General features: G+C 37.2%; 1 protein-coding gene across 1 annotated transcript; it reads left to right on the top strand.

Annotated features, from left to right (window-relative positions):
- The first annotated feature begins 3,074 nt into the window (after positions 1-3,074).
- Positions 3,075-23,776, top strand: LOC311075291 (uncharacterized protein). The gene is made up of 3 exons (XM_084102573.1): positions 3,075-3,858; positions 3,942-4,019; positions 19,314-23,776. Exons 1-3 carry the CDS (start codon positions 3,457-3,459, stop codon positions 20,832-20,834), a joined length of 2,001 nt encoding a protein of 666 aa, XP_083958699.1. The 5' UTR covers positions 3,075-3,456; the 3' UTR covers positions 20,835-23,776.
- Positions 23,777-24,150: the final 374 nt, after the last annotated feature.

Genomic DNA, 24,150 nt, shown 5'->3' with positions numbered 1-24,150 from the left:
TGGATTGGTTGAGCCCGCCCTGAGAGGCGGGACGTGTCGCTCTTAATAGCACAACCATTGGCTCACCGCGTCTAAACGGTTCTATAGTTGTGAATGTGATTGGATGACTACAGTTGTCAATGATGAGACGCCAGATTAAACACAGATATGCGTTTTACTTTTTTCAGACTTGACAAGAAGAGCAGAACAATTTTTAAAAGACATTACAAGAAATGTACGTGCCACTGGTGTTCGGTTGTTTTAACTATTAGCCTACATTTCCATCATTAGCTATTTATCTTAATATATAGAATAAATTATCAAACTTAAAAGAAAAAAATTCTTTTAATAATTCACTTTAAGTTGATGTTAATTTGTATCTGCACTTCTAACATAAAGAAGGTTAGTATGTCCATCTAAATCTGCATTGTTTTCCTTTTTGAAATCAAAATTTAAAACAAAAAATGTTTTCTTTGGAATATAATTTTAACTGGTAATTAATTTACTTTGCATCATTCAATCCCTTTAGACAAATCCAGTTTTGTGATGACATCATCCTGCAGGAAGTGGCATCATTTTTGGCAGGAAAACAACAGCACAAACATCAGTAAGGATCTGTACACTGAAAAAAATTATTCGTTGAATTTAATAAATTTTTTATGGTAAGTGGTTGCACACAATTGATTTTAGCTACATTTAAACAAATGCATTAAGTTGAACTAAAATTGATTAAGTTCAACTTAATACATTTGTTTAAATGTAGCTAAAATCAATTGTGTACAACCACTTACCATACATTTTTTTATTAAATTCAACTAATAATTTTTTTCAGTGTATTATTAATGGGTGAATTTTGTTTTTAGTGGTTCTTAGGTTGATGTCTTCGTTTAAAGGAACACTCCACCGTTTTTTGAAATAGGGCTTATTCACCTTCTTTCCTACTGTACATTTAGATAGGTGGGCAAATGCATTTTTGTCTCAGTGCATGCATTGTTTTAGTTTGACAGGGTCGGCGCTAGCTTAGCTTAGCAAATGAATGGAATCCTTTGTTGCCAGCTAGCATGTCCTGAGTCAAAGTGATATAAAAAATTTAAAAAACCAGACCTAATTACTTCTTGTGGCCTGCGTATTCACAACGAGTACAAATAGCGATGCAGATTTACACTAGGCGATTTCCTAGGCAGATATTGATTTATATATTAAAGAGGCTATATGCAACTTTTTCCCCAAAATAAACGTAACAATTGCCTTTTTATTTGACCATTTATGACTCAAACATCTCCTGATGAGCATTACTGACACCTTGTTAGCTCACAGTGGGTGCACCTATAAGCCTGTATCCTATTTTTCCTATTTTCTGTCGGGTCGGATTTTTCGCGCGCTGTCTGATGTGACGTCAAGCGCGTTCATGTTAAACGTTTCAGATCACTCTGCCACCACCGCTAGTCAGCAAACAAACTTAGTTTCTCAAACAATATATGTATTTGACTGTTCTTACCTCTGTAAACATAATGTTGACTTCTTTGCAGCGGATGACTTGTGAAGTGTGCACGTACGAGAGCGAGCAGAAACGAAGAGCAGTTCCGTTTTTTGGCCACAGGTGTCAGTCGCGAGTTTAAATTTCAGAAAATCGCATGTAGCCTCTTTAAGGACTATATTAGAGCGAAGCACTGCTACTTGGGCGTGATATCTCTGCGCCCAAGTAGCAGTGCTTCGCCTGTGCTTCCCCCTAATATAGTCCCAAGTCAATATCTGCATAGAAAATCGCCTAGTGTTAATCTGCATTGCTATTTGTACTCGTTGTGAATACGCAGGCCATAAGAAGTAATTAGGTGGGGGGTTTTTTTATATCACTTTTACTCAGGACATGCTAGCTGGCAACAAAGGATTCCATTCATTATGCTAAGCTAAGCTAGCGCCGACCCTGTCAAACTAAAACAATGCATGCACTGAGACAAAAATGCATTTGCCCACCTATCTAAATGTAGGAAAGAAGGTGAATAAGCCCTATTTCAAAAAATGGTGGAGTGTTCCTTTAAGACAACTGTATTTCACTGAGACTAACTATAACTCTTTATGAACATCCAGTTAATTTTCTTGTCTTTAAATACGTGCATTAAATAATTAATGAAGTTGAAGCAGAATTTTGAAGTCTGATATACACTAAAATGCAAAGACTTCTGAAAATTACAACACAAACTCAATTCAGTTTTTCCAAGTTACAGAGTTGAAAAGATGCAGGAATGAGCCAGTTCGTATCCTCGAAAGTTTGTCATCAAAATAATCTCCATGTTATTTGAAAGATTTTGATCAAAATAACATAATTTACAATACTGTAGTTTGACTTTGTGTGAAATGTCAGTCTGTGCTGCCCTCTTCTGGTCAGTCAAACACTCACACAAACTTTAATTTCTTTATTCCAAAACTGAGGAACCTAGCACTGACTAATAATCAAGCACCATTTATTTGGTTGATATGCATCAAGCACACTAACATTTTCATCATTTTCTTCCATGATGCTTTCCTCCAGTAATACAATAAAAAAAATATTTGTTTCAACTTCATAATCACAAAAAAAAAAAACCTTTGTCGATAGGTGTAAATGAAGTGCTCAAGTGAACCATATGGGACAGGGATATGGAGAAAATTATTCAATAGCATTCTTTTACATAATGTCCGTTTTTGCTCTGTTTTGTTATCAACAAAGTGTGTATTGGAGACTATAGTATTTAGTTTTTTAGTTGAATGTTTAATTTGATTTTTTAGAAATATTCTGTCTGAAATAAGTTCACAGCAATAGGCTACTTATATTACTAACACAGTATAAATAATAGTTTTTGCACTTAAATGGTTTGAGGTAATTTACTGTGAAATGACTATTTTTATAGATCATATAGCCTATATGTTAGTAAATGAACTTGAACTTCCAAAAACCCTTAGAGTAGAGGTCTGTTTTTTATTTTATTTTTGTTTTTTTTATAAGAGTCAGCTTTTACAGCCTCGTTATGCTTATAATTGTGATCTTTTAAACTATTCTAACTAAAACTTTCTGGTAAAATGTTTTTAGATAAAAACTGAAAGAGTGTTCATATTTTACAAAACGTGTTAGTAGCCTATCATGAACTTTTGTTGATCACAGAGCTTTTTTTTTTCTCGCTAATCCTATTGGCTTCTTGTAGAGGAAACGTGTGACGCTACAAACTAATGTCATAACTGCGCCACACACTCATGCGTGATCAGAAACTGCACCCGTCCATTTTACATTACCAGGAAGAGACCTTTTTTTGTCGTGACTATCTATTTTCTCTCTTGAGAGATGAAGAGCAAAAGGGAATCAGCGATCAATGAAGAACGAAGATACATTTTTGAATAGTTTGTTTCAGAACAGACAGCAGATCTTTGTGATTCTCGTGGTTGTTCGTTTTTGAAACGATCGTTCAGAAAGTGAAAGTAAAGTCTAGAGTTCAGACGGTGAAAATGGCTTCACGACATGTATATCCAGAAGAGCTTTCTTGTCCAGTGTGCTGTAACATCTTCAAGTCTCCTGTTCTTCTGTCGTGTAATCACAGTTTCTGTAAAGAGTGTCTTCAACAGTTCTGGAGAAGTGAGGAAACTCGGGAGTGTCCACTCTGCAGGAGAAGATCCTCAAGCGAGTTTCATCCTCCTAATATGGCGTTACAAAACGTGTGTGAGTCATTCATGAAGGACAGAGATAAGAGTCGTTCATCAGGATCTGAGGAGATCTGCAGTTTACACAGTGAGAAACTCGAACTCTTCTGTCTGGAGGACAATCAGCCTGTGTGTGTATCGTGCAGAGACTCACAGAAACACGCCAATCACACTTTCAAACCCTTCAGTGAAATTGGTCCATCATATAAGGTAAGAAAGATTAATTTCTGAGGATTAAAGCTTGTATTACTACATACATGAGCATTTATGAAGATTTTCACTTTACATTTTAGGAGGAATCGAAGTCCTTAAAAGAGAAACCTAAACACAAAGAAAACATTAAAGGAGAGAAAACAGTTCAACACACCAAGGTGAGGATTGATTCTTTTGACATATTCACACATTTAATTAGAACAGCTTAGTGATTTATCTGAGATTACATGTTCCATTATTGGAGAACACATGCAGCCATTCTCTGGGAGTGTTTGATTCCAGGTTTTTCGGAGTCGACTCCGAAAAGATTGCAGTTGTTATTACACACTTAATTATTTCCCCCCAATGCAAAGCCTTAAAGGTCCCGTTCTTCATGATACCATGTTTCAAACTTTAGTTAGTGTGTAATGTTGTTGTTAGAGTATAAATAATATCTGTAAAATTATAAAGCTCAAAGTTCAATGCCAAGCGAGATATTTTATTTAACAGAAGACAGTGAACGGTTGATTTGGACTACATCCCTCTACTTCCTTCTTTAATGACGTCACTAGAACCGTTTCTTGACCAGTTCTTGACTAACCTCCGCCCACAGGAATACACAAAAAAGGAATACACGTTTGTCGCCATGTCGTCGAGACGCTGTTATTTTCATCCCGGGTCAAATCACCTTTGTTTTGACCCGCCCTGATCGAGTTCACAGCCATAGATGAGAATGTCTCCTCGTTGTAGGTGTTGTGTATGGAAGCATATGGGTAGCAAATTTCAATTTGAAATGTAATATGCAAAATGACAATGCAATATGTAAAATGGCTATGCATTTCTGTATTTAAATTTAAATTTAAATTTTCCAATACATTTGTGCAACGTTTGGTGCAAAATGAAAATGAAAATTCAATTATATAATTTACATTTTCCATTTCATACACTAGTTTTAATATGCAAATTTAATATATATTTTAACGCTTTATAAGTTGCAAAATTAAAATTAAAATGTATTACAGAAATGATTAGATATGTTTAACATGTTCAAGCAAAAACTGTAGCAAAATTGTAATTTAAATGTTATTTTTTCTTAATTGCATTTACACTCACAGTTAAGACACTTGCGATTGCATTTCCATTAAGTGTCCCGCAATGAATGTAGCAAAATTCAATGTGCAATTTGAAAATGCATTCTGGGCCGATCACGTGCCCGCCCCGCCCTGTCAATCAACTGCGTTGCTCGGCAACAGGTTAACGTATGGTGCTTATTTTGAGGTGTTGGAAGGAAACACGGCGGCGGCAGATCTGATACATTTACTAGCAGATGAAGTGGAGCGTGAACAGAGAAATGGTAGTGTTTTCGAAGATTATTACGCGTCTGCAGGTGATTGAACCAGTACGATGTTGGACCGTCTGGGAGAATGTTCTGCCTTATTAGGCGTCAACATTATGCTGAGCTGCTGTTGTCTGGTGCTGGACTGTATGGTTTCGTTTTGTATAAAATATTCTCATTGTCTGATACATGCTTATCTTTATTCTTATTACTATTAACTTTAGTACCCAATAATGTTGGAGATGATCCTATAGTTTTTCCTTACAAATGCATAGCCTATTACTCTGTGATCACATAATATGACAAAGCTCCAATTGGTATTCGGTATTAATAGCTACCGAAAAATGTGACCGCTCTTTAATAACTGACTGTAATGTTCAATAAAGTGACGAATGTGATGTGTGTGACCATCTCTGTTTGCAGCTGTATAGGCTAATCATAAAATATGAGGCAGACATGCGAATCCCCTTTCTATTTTATAAAGCATATTGAAGGTATTAATACACAGGGTCACGGAATCTGACGGGTCAAATTCATCGACCTATTCACCTTATTTTCGAATGCGGAAGTAAACATGGGTCCAGTATCCGGTTTTTGTGCGGCACTTCCGTTTCCTCGCTTCCCTGGGCTAACTAACGATATCAATCGCAAAGGATTATGCAGAATTGACAGAAAAATGTTACACATAACGTAACAGATGAATACAACAAAGATCTAAAGCCCCGCCTCACCCAGTGCGGGTACCGGACCTGGTTGAAAACACTCATGCATCTAGCTGGCAGACTGCCAACTTCGCCGGCGCCTTCAGCACCGCCCTAAACACGGTCGAGCCAGCGCTGGACTAATATATGGAGGTATTTTGTCATGTCAAATGTATTAATAATGCCATCAGAATGCAACCAAATCACAGGATAGCAATAAGTAGATGGCTATAAATAATTGTAAATCATACAAAATAAACGCCATGATCATGCCATTATGACTAGATTTTATACAGGGGTTACTATGATTTTGTTTCTCCTTAGAGTTTTTTATTGAGACTTCATAGCCCAGCCACTTTTCTGGTATCGGGTGGTCTTCTGTAGGTCTTGTGTTCACGAAATGAAAAGAACAAACATACGGTCGTTTCGGTGGTTTCTTCAAATGTAAAGCTTTTAACCACAGGCGAAGGGTGCGGTAAAGTAGGTTTTATGTTGGACATTCGTTAGACATTCGCCAAGCAAATTAAGGGACTGTCTCAAAACTGCACACACACACACACACACACACAAATAAGCATTCCAAGGTGCGAAACATAAGTGCAGATATAAATGCAATTAAAAAATATTATTTTGATTTTCTAATATCGCACCTGTCAATACAGAACGAAATATTCTGTAGCCTATTTTGCGTCAATACTGCCGACGTTGTCTTTGCTGCTATATATATTTATGTTTAACATATAGGCCTTCCACAACTCTCTCCCCATATGTCGAATATATCACCAATGAGGCTTATCATCATATGTCACCAAGCAGCAGCAGCGCCGCTTCAGACACGTTTCTGGTGTGCAGAGACATAGAAAACGTCACGCAACAGAAACGCCAAGTAAATCTTTCTTTTGTACCAGTTATTATGACAACCTCTAACTGCACAAACAATCCTGGTCTTCCTTGAAGCCATAACGATGAGTTAGTTGTTATGAATACTTGTTTGATTAACCGCTACGGTGAGCTCGCCAGTGACCGGAAGTGCCTGACCGGAAGTCTCGCACAAAATACCGTCAACTGGCTGCGTCCGTATTTCCGTTAAAAATAAGGTGAATAGCCTTTTTTGGGTGAATGTGGAGCAGGTCGAGGGCTGATGACGTCATCGTCTATAATTCAGTGTCTAATATTTTAACAACGAAGCAGCACAAACAAAACTTTAACCGGCACAAACGATCGCACAAACAAACGAGACTATTTTGGGTGAATGTGGAGCAGGTCGGGGGGCTGAGTGACCTCAGAATGACCAATAAATATTATTTTAATATTTAAGAAACCGAAGCAGCACAAAAAAAACGTTTATCGGCGCAAATTAGCACAAACATGAGAATTTTGGGTGAACGTTGAGCATGTGACGTCATCGTCTATAATTCGGTCTAATATTTCAAAAACTGAAGCAGCACAAACAAAACCGGCACAAACCGAATTTTATTTGGAGCATGTGGCGGCCTGGGTGACAGAATTACCTATAAATATTCTTTTACTATCTAAAAAACAGAAGCAGCACAAACGAAGTAAAAACGATTGAGCCTATTTTGTGTTGGGGGCGGGGTTATTTTTGAGTGTAAATGCAATTAAAAAAAATAACATTTAAATTACAATTTTGCTACAGTTTTTGCTTGAACATGTTAAACATATCTAATCATTTCTGTAATACATTTTAATTTTAATTTTGCAACTTATAAAGCGTTAAAATATTTATTCAATTTACATATTAAAACTAGTGTATGAAATGGCAAATGTAAATTTTATAATTGAATTTTCATTTTGCACCAAACGTTGCACAAATGATAGGAAAATTAAAATTTAATTACAGAAATGCATTGCCATTTTACATATTGCATTGTCATTTTGCATATTACATTTCAAATTGAATATTGCTACCCATATGCTTCCATAGGTTGTTTGGCTGGATGTATTAATCCACAGCTCTCTCTATTTACTCCCAAAATCTGAGGCAGCCGCTGAAGACGAGGTGGAATTATTTTGTTTTTAAAGAAAATGCTCCCTCAACTCTACTGAAATTCGTTTATGTACTTGCGCACTTCTTATAACTTACTGTGTTTACTCAGCTCTTACGGTGATTTTCTAAAGTAAAACTGACGCTTCATCTTTTGTGTGATGTACAAAAAACTTTATTAAACTCATGTTTGATCATCATTCGGACCTGATCCGAAACAGCAGACTTGTAGGCTATTAATAATGGATACATACAAGCAGATGACAAATACGTTATAACTGTAATTAAATTACTAAACTATACCTGTTTCATCTCTATACAGCACTCTGACTCTGTAGGCATTATTGTCCGACTCGAAATGAACGCCGTTACTGAGAGTTTCTGATGTTATCATCATTCTGTGAGATGAAATTGTCCTGAGAGACTGAGCGCGAGCTCTTGAAGCTCCGCCCCCTGGGTCGTCCAGCAGCAGCTTATTTGCATTTAAAGGGCACACACTAAAACAGCGCGTTTTTCTGAGCACCAAAAAATGACAATTTAAACATTCTGTAAAAAATTATGTGTTGGGTATTTTGAGCTAAAACTTAACATACACACTCTTGGGACATCAGAGACTCATTTTACATCTTGTGAAAAGGGGCATAATACGGGACCTTTAAAATCCACTGCGCTTTTAGCATGACTGTCCTAACATTACCTTGACTTTTATTACTAGGCTTTTGAATGCTTGATTCTGATTGGTTGACAAACGTTCTAAGGTGTGCAATTATTTTCAGGAAAACTCACTGCTTAAGTAGTAATAAATAACCAGAGGTGGGTAGAGTATCCAAAACTGTACTCAAGTGAAAGTACAAGTACTTATAGAAATATTTACTCAAAGTAAAAGTAATAGTCTTAATAGTTACTTGAGTAAGAGTAAAAAAGTATCCAATGAAAAAACTACTCAAGTAGCTAGTTGCTTAGGATCATATAGGTCTATGAAGAGTTCAGATGCAAAAGCCTCTAAGTGCCATCTGAAATTTTCTTCTAGAATGATAATTTTTATCAAGCTCGTATATTTAAGTTCACTAATTTCACTTAAATGGCAATGCAGATTACCTATTAATTGTCATTTAAGTGAAATTACTGAACATAAATATATGAGCTTGATACAAATGATCATTCTAGAAGAAAATTTCAGATGGCACTTAGAGGCTTTTGCATCTGAACTCTTCATATACAGTACCAGTCAAAAGTTTGGAAACACTACTATTTTTAATGCTTTTGCAAGAAGTCTCTTATGCTCATCAAGCTTGCAGTTAAAACAAAAACAAAAAACAGTAATATTATGAAATATTATTACAATTTAAAATAATGGTTCTCTTTTTTAATATACTTTAAAATGTAATTTATTTTTGTGATGCAAAGCTGAATTTTCATCAGCAAGTACTCCAGTCTTTGGTGTCTTATGATCCTTCAGAAATCATTCTAATATGCTGATTTATGATCAATGTTGGAAACAGTTGTTGCTGCTTAATATTTTTTTTTAACCTGAGATACTTTTTTCAGGATTATTTGATGAATAAAAAGTTAAAAAGAACTGTATTTATTTAGAATAGAAATCTTTTGTAACAATATACACTACCGTTCAAAAGTTTGGGAACAATAACTATTTTTTTTTAAAAGAAATTAGTACTTTAATTCAACAAGGATGCGTTAAATTGATAAAAGGTGATGGTAACGATTTATATTGTTAGAAATGTTTTTACTTTGAATAAATGCTGTTTTTATGAATAAATGCTGTTAACGTTTTACTCATCAATGAATCCTGAAAAAAGTATTCCAAAAAAATATATTAAACAGCACAACTGTTTCCATCATTGATAATAACTGAGTATCAAATCAGCATATTAGAATGATTTCTGAAGGATCATAAGACACCAAAGACTGGAGTACTTGCTGATGAAAATTCAGCTTTGCATCACAAAAATAAATTACATTTTAAAGTATATTAAAAAAGAGAACCATTATTTTAAATTGTAATAATATTTCATAATATTACTGTTTTTTTGTTTTTTTTTTGTTTTTAACTGCAGGCTTGATGAGCATAAGAGACTTCTTGCAAAAGCATTAAAAATAGTAATGTTTCCAAACTTTTGACTGGTACTGTATATAGGCCTATATGTATTTATATGAAGACTTCATGATGCAAAAGCCTCTGAGTGCCATCTGAAATTTTCTTCTAAAACAAGCATTTTTATCAAGCTCATATATATAAGTTCAGTATTTCACTTTAATGACAATTAGGTACTTTTCATTGCCATTTAAGTGAAATAACTGAACATAAACATACAAGCTTGATAAAAATGCTCTTTTAGAAGAAAACTTCAGATGGTACTTAGAGGCTTTTGCATCTGAAGTCGTCATATATATAAAATTATATTATTTAGATATTTTTTTATTTAAATGAATATTATTATCATAAGTAGATAGGCTATATCTTTGCAACAAAAACAGATTAGACAAGCATTATTTCTGCCATCTGTATAGCCCGAAAATCATTGCCTGTCCTTTGGTTTTACTTATACAACTACATTTGGATTATTAGACAATGTCGAAATAAAGTGAATCTGCGAGTGTTGCATTCAAAGGCATGTAATTGACACAGAGAAGAAAGAGTTAAAACTCTTCACATGTGCTCGCATCTCTCTCTCTCATAACTGCATTAATAACTGCACTGGTCTGCTATCAGTGGCTCAAGCATCCGTTACTCACTCTAAAATGGCGTTTTGAAAGTAGAATCGGAGGCTTGGGACGAGATGCGTAGGAAATTAGTCCTTCACACACAAGCGTTTTAAGGGCAAAAACCTGAAAAACATCTTGAAATACATCACCTGAACAATGTTTTGAGGTGTGATTATTACCGCAGTAGAAGATGAATAATTGCCTCCGGTCCATTGAATTATTAGAAAATAATGCACTCCCGAGGTGTAACTCTGCTTCATGTCCGCATAACCAACCAACAACCTGTCGTCAGTTATTCCTTACTTGATGAATAGCTATCAATGTTGTTACCTAGCTATTGCCGATAAGGCCTACCTAATTTTACAGAGGCAAAAGTCATAAGATATAGCCATGGTCTTTTATGAATTCATCTTATTATAATGGCCGGGTGATGGCATGGCACTAAACGCACATGATGATCATTGTCTTAAAAGGTGCATGGAGAGGAGAGTTAAAGCAAGGTATTAAAAATAAATACAATACATACAAAAATACATACAATAATGTACACTTATTGATGTGTTTATTCTTGATGTGAGTTTTTAATCATTTATGGTTAGTTAAATCATATGAACACAAAGCATGGAAAACCACATTTATATTTATTGCAATAATATAACATCAATTAAACTACAAAGCTGCTACGGAGGTATGTATAATTACTAACAAAAGTTACTATGACTTATTTAATTTCTCTAAAGTAAGTTACATGCAGGATAAAACAGCTCCAGCTCACGCACAGTGTAATACGCCAGTGTCTGAATTCCTCACTTCATTTCCTCATTTCTTCCTGATATACTGCACTCAACTGCCATGCATTAGCCTATATAAGGACTAAAGAATCAGCTGAACAAGAGAGTGATCACGTACGGTACACAGCAACAGAGTCGACAGCTAGAGTTGATTCCTGTGCTGGGTTCAACACTGACTCAGGCTATTCAGAGTTGAGGAATCGACTCTTCTGGAGTCGACTCCATCACAAAACTCAAGCCCCTGCCCTTTTTCAAAATGACATATGACTTACCTGACATATGGGCTGTTTAAAATTAAATAACATAGCCTATGAAAGTTGAAAAAAAAGATGAAAAAAAATAATTGTCTTTAATGAAGATGGTGTTCTGCGCCAAGCCAACTCTGCTGATTCTGCAAAACACCTTTGTAAGCCATGTTAGCAGTCTTTCATTTGATTCTTGCTGTTGTAATAATGGATTAATGTATGCAATATATCAATTTGATTGGCAAAGTGTTACATGAGTGGTGTTTGCATCATTACAGAGTACAGACAGGTTTGGGGAACTCTTTTGCATGTTACATTGTTATGCAAGTGAGTGATGTAAGTGAATAAATGATTTAGTGAACGGTATTTAAGTTATTGTATAAAAGCAATATCACACTCATAATTGTTAGACTTTATATCAGCAGGCTGTTACCTGTGGCCCTGTACCTGATATAGAGTTTTTATTTACAGTATTTACAGAGCAATTACAAATGCATCCTTAGATTCTGAGATGGGTCAGAGCTGTAATCATTTAGTCTGAATGTTATTTTTAGTGGCTTTGCTTGGGGTCTCTACTAATAAGCTGATAACTTGAATCAGGTGTGTTTGTTTAAGGAGACATGCAAACTGTGCAGTGTTGGGGGTGTCCTGGAACGTGGTTGGGAACCACAGGGACATTCTGTAATATTATTAAAAAGAAATTGTTCTCAGTTGTATATAAGGCAAGGCAAGGCAAGGCAAGTTTATTTATATAGCACATTTCATACACAGTGGCAATTCAAAGTGCTTTACATAGAAGAAATTAAAATAATAAAAAGAAATAAGAATAAAACAGTTTAGAAAAATAAAAAATAAAATACAGTACAGTACAAACAGTCGGACGAACATTGGCACAGTGCTCATTCATTAAATGCATAGTTAAACAGATGTGTTTTTAGTCTGGATTTGAATGTGACTATTGTAGGAGCACATCTGATCTCCTCTGGAAGCTGGTTCCAGCATAATAGCTAAAAGCGGACTCGCCATGCTTAGAGTGAACCCTTGGTATTTCTAGCTGATATGATCCTAGTGATCTGAGTGATCTGTTGGGTTTATATTCAGTGAGCATATCTGCAATGTATTGAGGTCCTAGGCCATTAAATGATTTATATACCAGTAATAATACTTTAAAATCAATCCTAAATTTAACTGGGAGCCAGTGTAAAGACCTGAGGACTGGTGTGATATGTTCATATTTTCTGGTTCTGCTCAGAATCCTGGCGGCAGCGTTCTGTATGAGCTGCAAATGTCTTATGGTCTTTTTGGGAAGGCCAGTGAGGAGTCCATTACAATAATCCACCCTGCTGGTGATGAAAGCATGAACAAGTTTCTCTAAGTCTTGTCTGGAAACAAAGCATCTAATTCTTGCAATATTTTTCAGATGATAGTATGCTGATTTAGTTATTGCTTTGACATGACTACTGAAACTAAGGTCTGACTCTAGTGTCACACCAAGATTCCTGACTTGATGTTTAGTTGTTTGACCCCTAGAGTGAAGGTATGCGTTCACCTTGAGAACTTCATCTTTGTTTCCAAATGCAATTACTTCAGTTTTGTCTTTGTTTAACTGAAGAAAGTTTTGACACATCCAACTGTTGACTTCATCGATGCATTGGCACAGGGAGTCAATGGGGCTGTAATCGTTAGGCGATAGGGCTAAGTAGATCTGTGTGTCGTCTGCATAGGTGTGGTAAGCAATTTGGTTCTTTCTCATTATTTGGCTCATTGGGAGCATATACAGGTTGAACAGGAGTGGTGCAAGAATTGAGCCTTGAGGGACTCCGCATGTCATGGATGTCCACTCAGACTTATGATCTCCTATACTCACATAATAACCTCTCCCATCTAAGTATGACCTGAACCATTTTAGGACTATCCCAGAAAGCCCCACCCAGCTTTCCAGCCTGTCAAGAAGTATGTTATGATCGACAGTGTCAAATGCAGCACTGAGGTTGAGTAGTACCAGCACTGATAATTTGCCTGAATCAGTATTTAAGCGAATATCGTTTATTATCTTTATGAGCGCTGTCTCTGTGCTGTGGTGCGGTCGGAAACCAGATTGAAAATTGTCAAAGTATCCATTCGAGCATAAGAATTTGTTCAGCTGATTGAAGACAACTTTTTCAATGATCTTGCCTATGAAAGGAAGATTTGATATCGGCCTATAGTTGCTTAATATGGTCTTATCCAGATTGTTCTTTTTCAGGAGGGGCTTGACAACTGCAGTTTTCAGGGAGTTTGGAAAACTCCCAGAGAAGTGAGGCATTTACCACTTCTAGGAGATCTGCTTCTAAACTGTTTAACACACTTTTGAAAAATGATGTGGGAAGTGTGTCAAGAGCGCAGGATGATGTTTTAAGGTGCTGTACGGTTTCTTCCAAAATGTTGCCATCAATTTCTTTGAAGTCAGACATAGTAACTACTTTCTCAGGTGGTCTGATCTGTCTGACCCCAGGGCAACTCAAGGATGTGCTGATCACCTTTCTGATATTATTGATTTTCTCAGAGAAGAAAGAGGCAAACTCACTGCACTTGTTGTCTGAGAGCATTTCACTGGGAATCTGGCTTGGGGGGTTTGTCAGTCTCTCTACAGTAGCAAAAAGAGTGCGTGTGTTGTTTAAATTACTGTTTATAATATTTGAGAAGAAAGTCTGTCTAGCTTTGCCTAGTTCCATATTAAAAGCATGGATGCAGTCTTTGTAGATGTTATAATGGACTACAAGTTTTGTCTTCCGCCACATGCGCTCTGCTTTTCTGCATTGTCTTTTCATATTTTGCACTGCTGTTGAGTTTCTCCAAGGTGCTTTTTGTCTGCCACTCTTCTTCCTGACTTTAACAGGAGCAATATCATCAATTACACTTTTAACTTTTGAGTTAAAGGAATCAAGGAGAAAATCAACAGAGTCTGCAGATATGCTTGGTGTTAAGGATATAGCCTTCATAAATAGTACACTAGTGTTCTCATTTAAGCATCTCTTCTTGACAGACACAGATCTAGCTTCAGTGGCAGGAGAGATCAATATATCAAAGAAAATACAGAAATGATCAGACAGTGCTACATCCTTAATAACAATCGATGAAATGTTTAGACCCTTACTGATAAGTAAATCTAGAGTGTGTCCACGATTGTGTGTGGGTCCATGTATATGCTGAGTCAGATCAAAAGTTTTTAAAACAGTATTGATTTCTTTTGCCATATTGGTTTCTGCATTATCTATGTGGATGTTTAAATCTCCAGCAATGGCAAAACAGTCAAACTCTGAGGTAATTGTTGATAACAGTTCTGTAAAGTCCTCAGCAAAGGCTGGAGAGTATTTTGTAGGCCTGTAAATAATGACAAGTAAAATGCGTGGAGCACCTTTTAACACAATACCCAGATATTCAAAAGACAAGTAATTCCCAAATGATATTTGCTTACATTGATAGATATCTTTAAAAAGAGCAGCTAGACCCCCACCTCTCTTAACAGCTCTGCAGACACTCATAAAAGTAAAGTTCGGGGGGGCTGCTTCATTGAGGATTGTTGCACTGCAGCTGTCTTCTAGCCAGGTTTCATTCAGAAGCATAAAATCCAGATTGTTTGTGGTTATTAAGTCGTTGACTAGAAGTGATTTATTTTTAAGTGAGCGGATGTTAAGGAGTGCTAACTTAACAGACTTACTTTTCCCCACAGCAATATTAGTTTGACGTGTAAGAGGCACCAGATTAGTTAGGTTTGCTGTACGGCTATTGAAGGCCTTAGACTTTCTATCTTGTAATAGAACAGCAATAGAGGAAGATACAGGCACACTGGGTTCCCGTTTGTTCTGTAAACATTTGAGAAAGTTACTGTTATCAAAACGGGGACCCGACACATATCACTGAGAGCTGGTATCAGTTGTTTTTGGTTCACCTCGAGCAGATGGAGGAGGGTGTGGGCCCTGGCGTTGTGGCAGAGGCCGAAGAGCTCTCACAGGAGGAGGGGGAGGGCGAGCTGGGCCCGCAGGCTTGGGTGGTAATGGTGCCTGTCTTTTTTTGGTTGGTATCTGGGGGCTTGCAGCAAAAGAGTGGGATAGTCTGGTTCCAGCATGCACCAGCTCCTCCATTTTCCGTGAGAAGCACAGAAGTGGCGATGCTGATGCTGGGGAGAGGGAGAAAGTGTCTGGTGAAAGGGGCTGTTGCTCTGGTGTTATCGGAGGTTGTGATATGCTGTCCTGGCTTCCCTGGCTGTTTTCCAGGAAGTCGTCCTTGGGTGCTGAAACTTCAAGCAGTTCTGATATGTCTGTCTGTGGTGAGCTCTGTTGGCAGAGCTCAGCTGAGATTGTGTCCGTGAGCAGAGGTTGTTGTGGCGGAGTGGTGTTATCATGTCCATTTTGCTGCTGAAGTGAAGTCCCGTCGTCATTCATACTGTGTCCAGATGTGTGTGTGCCGTTCAGATTGAGTGGATTGGCACACACTGCAGAAGGATGATTGAGGGAGAAGTAGATATTGTCCTTTAACACTCTTGAACCAAGTTTGTTTGGGTGATGGCCATCCCGATGAAAAAGTTGTCTCTGACTCCAGAAAAGATTGAAATTGTCAATGAAGTTTACTCCTTTTATATTGCAGGTTTTTTGCAGCCATGTATTAAGCCCAAGCAACCGTGAAAACCTGTTTGTTCCTCTTGCTGGGAGTGGTCCACTGATGAATGTTTGAACTTTCAGTCTTTTAAGTGTTTCAAAAAGTTCATTGAAATCCTTCTTAAGGAGTTCTGACTGCTCTTTATGAATATCATTCTTCCCCACATGAATGATGAGTCGATTTGCAGTCTTATGTTTCATCACAATGTTCTGAAGTTCCCTGTTTATATCAGAAGTTGTTGCTTGTGGAAGGCAGCACGTAGTTGTGTCCCTGCTGCTAATGTTTCTGATTATGGAGTCCCCCACTATCAGAGTCCTGGGCTCGGCTGCGCTCCTTGAGCGCCAGTTAGCATCAGTGTTAGCCACTGGCCCATTCAGTCTGTGTTCGATCACATTCATCACATTTGGGGATTCCTCATTTACATTCATTAGCACTTCAAATCTGTTCTCAAGATGTATAGGCGGTGGTAGGAGACCAGTGTTTGCAATCCTTGTCAGAGCTGTATCTGGGGTAGAGGATGCTACTGCGGCAATATGTGATGCTCATGACAATCTGATGTCTCGAGTGCCTTTGGGTCTCGCTCCCTGTTTGTGCCATCGATTAGTAAGTCGATCGGCTTGTTTCTCTACCTGTCGAGGAGCACTAGTTTCATGGGACTCACCGGTATGCTGAGGGTGTCCATGACGAAGCTCTGTTGTGTGCTCCGTCTGGTTTGGTGGTCCCGTAAGTAACTTTGTTTCAAGAACTGCAATCCTTTGTAAAAGTCTGTGGCAGTTGGTGCAGCAAGAAGATTTCAGAAGAGGCATTTTCTCTTATCCTTGAGGCAGTTGTGTTTTCTTTTCCTGGAATGTAAGCTGGTCGGGTAAAAGAATTCTCAGTTTTTGTAGTAATCCAAACTTTGTCGTCTGAGCACTGTGCTGATTTGCTGAAGTTAAAATTAGGTGATAAAAGGAAATAAAATAAAGGAAATAAAATATAAAAAAATAGGAGATAAAATGTAAAAGCGATAGAGAAAAGTTTGTTTGGGTGATGCAGTAAGCAAGAGCGTCCGAACAGTAGCTGAGCAGGAAGTAGTATATAAGGGGAGGGTTGTAACACTTTTTAAAGATGTGTTATAAACTATCTCACCCCTGTCAGCCATTGTTTAGCTAGTTGTATTAGCATAATGGTTTAAAATTAGCAGCTTAAAATACATCACATTTTGCCTGAGAAACTGCAATTTAGTCTAATATAAGTTATATGATTATATATATAAGTTAAGTATATAAGTTATGTAAGTATATAAGTTAAGTATATAAGTTATATAAGTAAGTTATATCTGCAAAAGTTTAAGTACTAAATAAAATATAGTTTTAGTAAAAAAAAAAAAAAAAAAAAAAAAAAAATCACATTCTTACCAAGAAATAATTTTTTTGCATGGGCCTATTTCCAGCCTTGACGGCCATTCATATGGGATCTGGGAGGAAGTGGGTAAATAATGAAATGATCATGACTCCAGATAGTTGGTGCAATTGATGGGTTTATATCTCTCCCCATGTTACAACTGTACCCGGTCTACAGTAAAGAGGTTAAATGCTTTACTCACTACACGCACAAAAAAATAGAACAAAGAAAAAGGATACTGGTAATTTTCTTTGTATAGAATAGATTAACATGCTTTAATGTTAAAAAAACAAAACATTTTTCACATACTGTACATAATTGTAGCTCCTCTATTCCCAGTCTGTCTGAAACGCACTGATTTCTACAAAGCCCCTCCTTACTAAAAGCTCAGAGTGCTCTGATTGGCCAGCAGATTCAGTGTGTTGTGATTGGCCAAACACCTCAAGCGTGTGTTGGAAATGTAATGGCCCTTACCATAATAGCGAGCTTCAGCTACCAAGGCTTGTTGAAAACACAGTTAATGCTGAAAATGCAGATGATCAAGCTGATCGATCGAAACCAACTTTGAAAGCATGACTTGAGCAGAATGTGTGACAGTGGTGAGTCTAACCGGTGATGTGCTCTCCAGGTTCAGGAAGCAGATGTTACTGTTTAACTGGTTGCTGTATTAAAGGAATAGTTCACTTTAAAATGAAAATTCTGTCATCATATACTCGCCCTCATGTTGTTTCAAACCTGTATGAATTTATTTCTTCTGCTGAACACAAAGGAAGATATTTAGAAGAATGTCAGTAACCAGACAGTTTCTGGGTCCCATTGATTTCCATAGTAGGAAAAAAATATACTACGGAAGTCAATGGGAATGTGAACAATCGGCTGCAGATTCGTCAATTCTGAAAGCCTGTGCAATACACTTATTACAATTAAACATTTGCACTACATGATGTTGGTATTATTGTAATGATTAAAAAAACAAGGGATTTCATTCTTGTAATGGCAAAAGTTTGTTTAACAAAAACACCAATAAAGTCATAAAGTCAAGGTATGTTAAATAAAGTGTGCTGTGCACAAGCAAACTTTTGGGTCGTACTGCCCAGAAACAGCTTTATATATAAATCTTAAGCGGTTTTGTTTTCACATCTAAACTCACAGTGACAACACTGAAGCCTCGTCTTCTTTCATTGCGTATGCCTTTGGGCAGCATTATGCTAATATTACTCACTGTGACGTGGATGTTTGAGAAAGTAAAATCTGGACTTCAGTCAAGGCCTTTTAGGGGGGTCTGGAACAGCGTTCTCTGTTAGATAGAATAAATCTCTTTGTGAGAGACTGAGCTTTGTAACTTTGCAGATTGCATGCACAAATAGATACTTTACACATTAAAGGAAAAGGAAAACATTAAAAAGCATCATATGACCCCTTTAATATATTCCTTTTGGAGTTGAGAGTTTATGTCCCCACCAACCACAGGGGGAAACAGCAGAAACAAAATAAATGTAAAATGCTTTACTTTTCTTGGTTGAGTTATGTGAAAGAACCTTCACTGTTAACAGGGATTTTGGTGCACATTTTATCATTTAAAAATATAACATTATACATCATTTACACATGACCATCATTATTTTTGTGTTTTTATGTTTCACATTACAGGACATAAATGATCTCACCAAGAAAAGCATCTTAATTGAAGATGGAAATCCTGCTCGATATCGTCTGCAAACAAAGACAGTCAATATTGATCAATCTGAACCATATAGAAAAATGACCTTTGGAGAGAGAGACAAAAACAAACCCCATAAAACCATTCTGATGGTGGGAGAAACAGGAACAGGAAAAACAACCCTGATCAATGTGATGATCAACTACATGTTGGGTGTTCAGAGAGAAGACAAGGTTTGGTTTGAGATCACAGATGAACAGAGTGACCGAACATCAGCTCACAGTCAGACCTCCATCATCACTGTTTATGGGTTTTATCCACAAGAGAGTCAAACTGATCTAACAATCATCGACACACCAGGATATGGAGACACTCGTGGAGATGAGAAAGAAAAAGAGATCGGCATGAGTTTGCTTAGTTTAAGCAGATTTGATATCTTTGTTCATGAAATAGATGCAGTTTGTCTGGTGATGAAAGCAAACCAAAATCGACTCTCTGACAGACAGATATATATATTTGATGCTGTTCAGTCATTATTTGGGAGAGATATTGCTGAAAACATTTTGCTGCTCTTCACACACTCAGAGGGAGCTCCTCCTAAAAACGCCTTGAAGACTGTTGAAGATGCTAAAGTCAAGTGTGCAGTGGATGAGCAGAGTCAGCCAGAGTTTTTCCTGTTTGACAACCGTCAGTTAGAACCTGTTGATGAAAAATATAAGATGATACAGGGACCATCATGGGATCTCAGTTTTAGAGGAATGACAGGATTGTTCAAGTTTCTTGACACAATAAAACCAAAATCCCTGAAGATGACTCGAGATGTGTTACAGAAACGGAAGCAGTTGGAGGCGAATATCTCTAATCTACAGTCACGTGTTCAACTGATAGAACTAAAGCAAAATGAGCTGAAACAAACTCAAGAAGTTCTGGAGCGGAACAAGAAATATGTAGAAGCAAATACGAACTTTGAGTATGAAGTTGAAGTGTCCTATAAAGAGAAGGTTGATATTGATCTTTCTCTAGCCTATGAGGCGGTGTGCTGCAGCGTCTGTGAGGAGAACTGTCATTATCCAGGATGCTGGTGGATCACCCCTCTCTCATGGTGCTACAAGATGAAAGATAATCACTGTACAGTGTGCACAAATAAATGCCAGTACAGCAAACATGTCAAAGAAGCAAAAATATATGTAACAAAGACAAAGAAAGAGAAGAGGACAAATGAAGAGTTAAAGAAGGAATATGATGTCAAAATTGGAGGCAGTGAGTCTGTGGTCCAGAAGCTGAAAGAAGAACTGCAAGAATTAGAGAAAGAGAAAATAAAGCTGGTGATTGAAGCTTTTGACTGTGTGGAAACTCTGCAGATGATTGCACTCAACACTGATTCTCTGCTCACACTTCAGCACATTGATTTTCTAATTGAGAAGCTGAAGGAAATAAATGAGCCTGAAAAGGCTGAAACACTGGAAAACATCAAGAAGAGAGCAGGAGAAAAACATGAAAAGAAATCATAAAAATAATTTATAATTATCTGTGGTCACACTGTAACGCTTTTTGTCCTCACAAAAGGGCGGATAGCATGCCTGAATGGTTGTGGTCAGGTGTAAGCAAAGACTCACGTACAATGTAGCTGATATTCCACAGTGGTGATTTATTATCGGCGTCATCGTCGATCACACGGGCAGTTTGCCAAACACATACCAACAACTGCGTTACTGAAGATAAGAATAAAAGCAGGATAAGAGCACACTTGAAAAACACAAGGGCCTGCACGCACACATGCGATGCTCACAGCTCGCGTTCCTCACACCGACTACCCACACTGAGTGAGTGACCCCGGATTTCCACCAACTGCGGAACGGCTGCGGATCGGCTCCGCTGCGTGTCGGATCCGTGCACCGTCGTCCTTCAATACCCAACAGGTCCGGGTTTGTTGCAGAATGGCTGCGGCCATGACTGACAGCTGAAGTCACAAGGATCCACAAGATCTCGTGAATTCACGTATGATCACGCGATATAAGTGCTGAATTGCTGCGGAGCTCTCCGGCAGCCGGCAAAAATAGAAGCTCTGCGCATCTGCTCCGGAGGGCTGCGGATCGCCGGAGTCGGAAGGCAGCCGTTCCGCAGTCAGTGAAAATACACACATTGACTTTAATGGAAACTTATTGACTCCGCCGCCGTTCCGGAGTTGGTGGAAATTATGGGTCAGTAACAGAGTGCGCTCCACCTTAAAGGGTTAGTTCACCCAAAAATGAAAACTCTGTCAGTAATTACTCACCCTCATGTTGTTCCAACCATGTAAGTCTTTCATTCATCTTCGGATCACAAATTAAGATATTCTTCAAAAATATCTTAATTTGTGATCCGAAGATGAACGAATCATTTCAATCACTTCCAGTGATGGATTAGATGGCAGTAAGTCAATAAGCATTATTTATGCTTTTAGACATTGATGTAAATTGCACTTTTTGCTCTTTGCACTTGGAAACAGAACCCACATGTTCTGGCATTGTAGTCATGTGAAAAAGTTATGGTATGAGGTGTCTATGTTTATTAAGGAAAAGGTACACTTTAATTTTGTTTTGCATTTTGAAAATGTAATTTTTGGATATTCAAAGTATGATAACAGTGTGATTAAGGAGGCTTTTGTATATACATGCATTTTATATACATATATATTTTATATATGTGTGTTTTCTTTGCTCCCCTGGCTCTAAAATGTATGTTGTATTGTTTTGTTGTTTAAAGCAATTAAAAAATATATTTATGCTGTTTTAACATTTGTGCTTTTGTGTTAACAGCTTTTAATTGTAAGAGATGCCATAGAGCGCATCATAAATGTTTTATATTTAAAAAAAAGTTATGACATGGTTTATGATAGGCCTATGTTAGCATTCAAAATGACAGGGTTTCAGCGAATCTTAAAATATGTAAAAGTCTTAATTCACCTTTAAACAAATTAAGGCTTGGAAGATGTCTTCAAATAGAGCAGAAAGACTTGAAGTCATGTAGTTGATTGTTGCATGTACTGCAAAAGAAATATTCTTCTTCAGTATCAGATACTGTAAAAGTTACATTCCTGAATGTATTGTATGTACTGAAGTTATGTTAAATACATTTGTGGTAAAATGAATTAAAAAGTAATGGAGTTAAACATTGTATTTTGCTTTCACTGACATGCAAGATTTTCAGGGACGTTGTCAGCAAGCCCAAATTCAGAGAAGAGGCCCACTTTGTATGGCTGGACAGTAAGTTATTTAAATCTAAGTTGTGAGTAAAAGGTACTTGAAAAAATCTGTCTTTCCGTCCATCTATTTCTATCTATCTGTCTGTGCAATCTATCAAACTATCTGTCTGTTCTTCCTATCTATCTATCTATCTATCTATCTATCTATCTATCTATCTATCTATCTATCTATCTATCTATCTATCTATCTATCTATCTATCTATCTATCTATCTATCTGCCTTTCTGTCATGTCTATCTGTCTGTCTGTGTCTGATAGACTGTATTGCCTTCAAAACTTTCAGCTTGAAAACTACTTTGAACTTCAAACTGAAAACCTTCAAACTTCAAGCTTTTAAAACTATTTCAAACTTTCAGGCTAGGCTTTCTCAAGCCAACCTAAAGTTTGCCTTTCTTGACAAACTTTTTTTTAACTAGTTTATGTTGTTCATAAACAAAGTAAGTCTCTTAAAAGCCAATAACACTCAAACATATCTTTGTCTAACATCTTCCTATAGTATAAAATACTTAAAGAAATTCCTTGTATGACTCTGTACTATGTTAATGCCTTTCTTCAAAATGATTCAATATTGTTTGTTCTGTATTTTATACAAATTAGGTGTTGTGAACTGGAGTGCATTTTCCAGACAATATAAGCAAGAGTTCTGGGTGCCCTGCTCGTTGACTCTGTGCTTGCACTGCACTGTAATATACAAGGACTGCCCACCTGGGTCTGTAGGAGATGGCAGAAGGAGTCCTGCGTGGATTTTATTCCGATAAGGAGGTTGAGGGCTGTTGTTCAGTTGATTGTTTTTTCAGTGATGGATAGGAATTTCAAGCTGAGTACATTTGAAGTGGGTGTGTGTCTGTCTGTTGATGAGCAGATATGTATGTGATTATCTGTATGTGTTGTTACGTTCCCCAGCTCTGGTGTTTGTTGCTACACGTGTTTGAGTGTAGTGTCTCTTCCCCTCTTGATTACAGATGAGCCACACCTGAGCGAAGCCTACCTGCGCTATAAAAGGCTTCTCATTACGCTCCTGAGCGCGCACCCAGAGACTGAGAACAGAGTCGACGCACAGCCGTGCTTTCTGTCTTTTGAGAGATTGTCGTCCAGTCGTCCACCCGGCAGTAGAAAACGTTCCGCCTTCATTGTTGTTTCTTTATTGTTAACCGACCTATTATTTGATACCCATTCTGTTAAATAAACATACCCCTAATTTTGATACGAGCAGTTCTGTGTGCGTCTCTCCTTTATGTTAAGGGTGGTGTCCGACATATTTCTTTTATAAAATTATCATCTTTGTTTTGAAATAAAATTTATCAGTGTTATTAGTTTGTTTTTTTGAGTTGGGATGCATAAAATGGGATACAGAGATTGACACTGTATGTAGTTGGTTTAACTTCATTCAAACTACTTTTTTGGAGTAAATGTTTCATAATAGCCTATATAATGCACAAAATAAACAATTATTAACTATTAAAGAGGAATGATTAAAATAAAAAATATATAAGGTGCCATTAATGTCTACAGTAATTTTGTAATTTACACAGTGAAGTGCTACAGAATGTGAAAAACTTTAAATAAAATACTACACAGATATT

Source organism: Abramis brama, assembly GCF_963993115.1.
Source record: "Abramis brama genome assembly, chromosome: 24".
Lineage (NCBI taxonomy): Eukaryota > Metazoa > Chordata > Actinopteri > Cypriniformes > Leuciscidae > Abramis > Abramis brama.
Note: the sequence above shows the minus strand (reverse complement) of the source record. Positions and strands in the feature narration are given on the sequence as shown.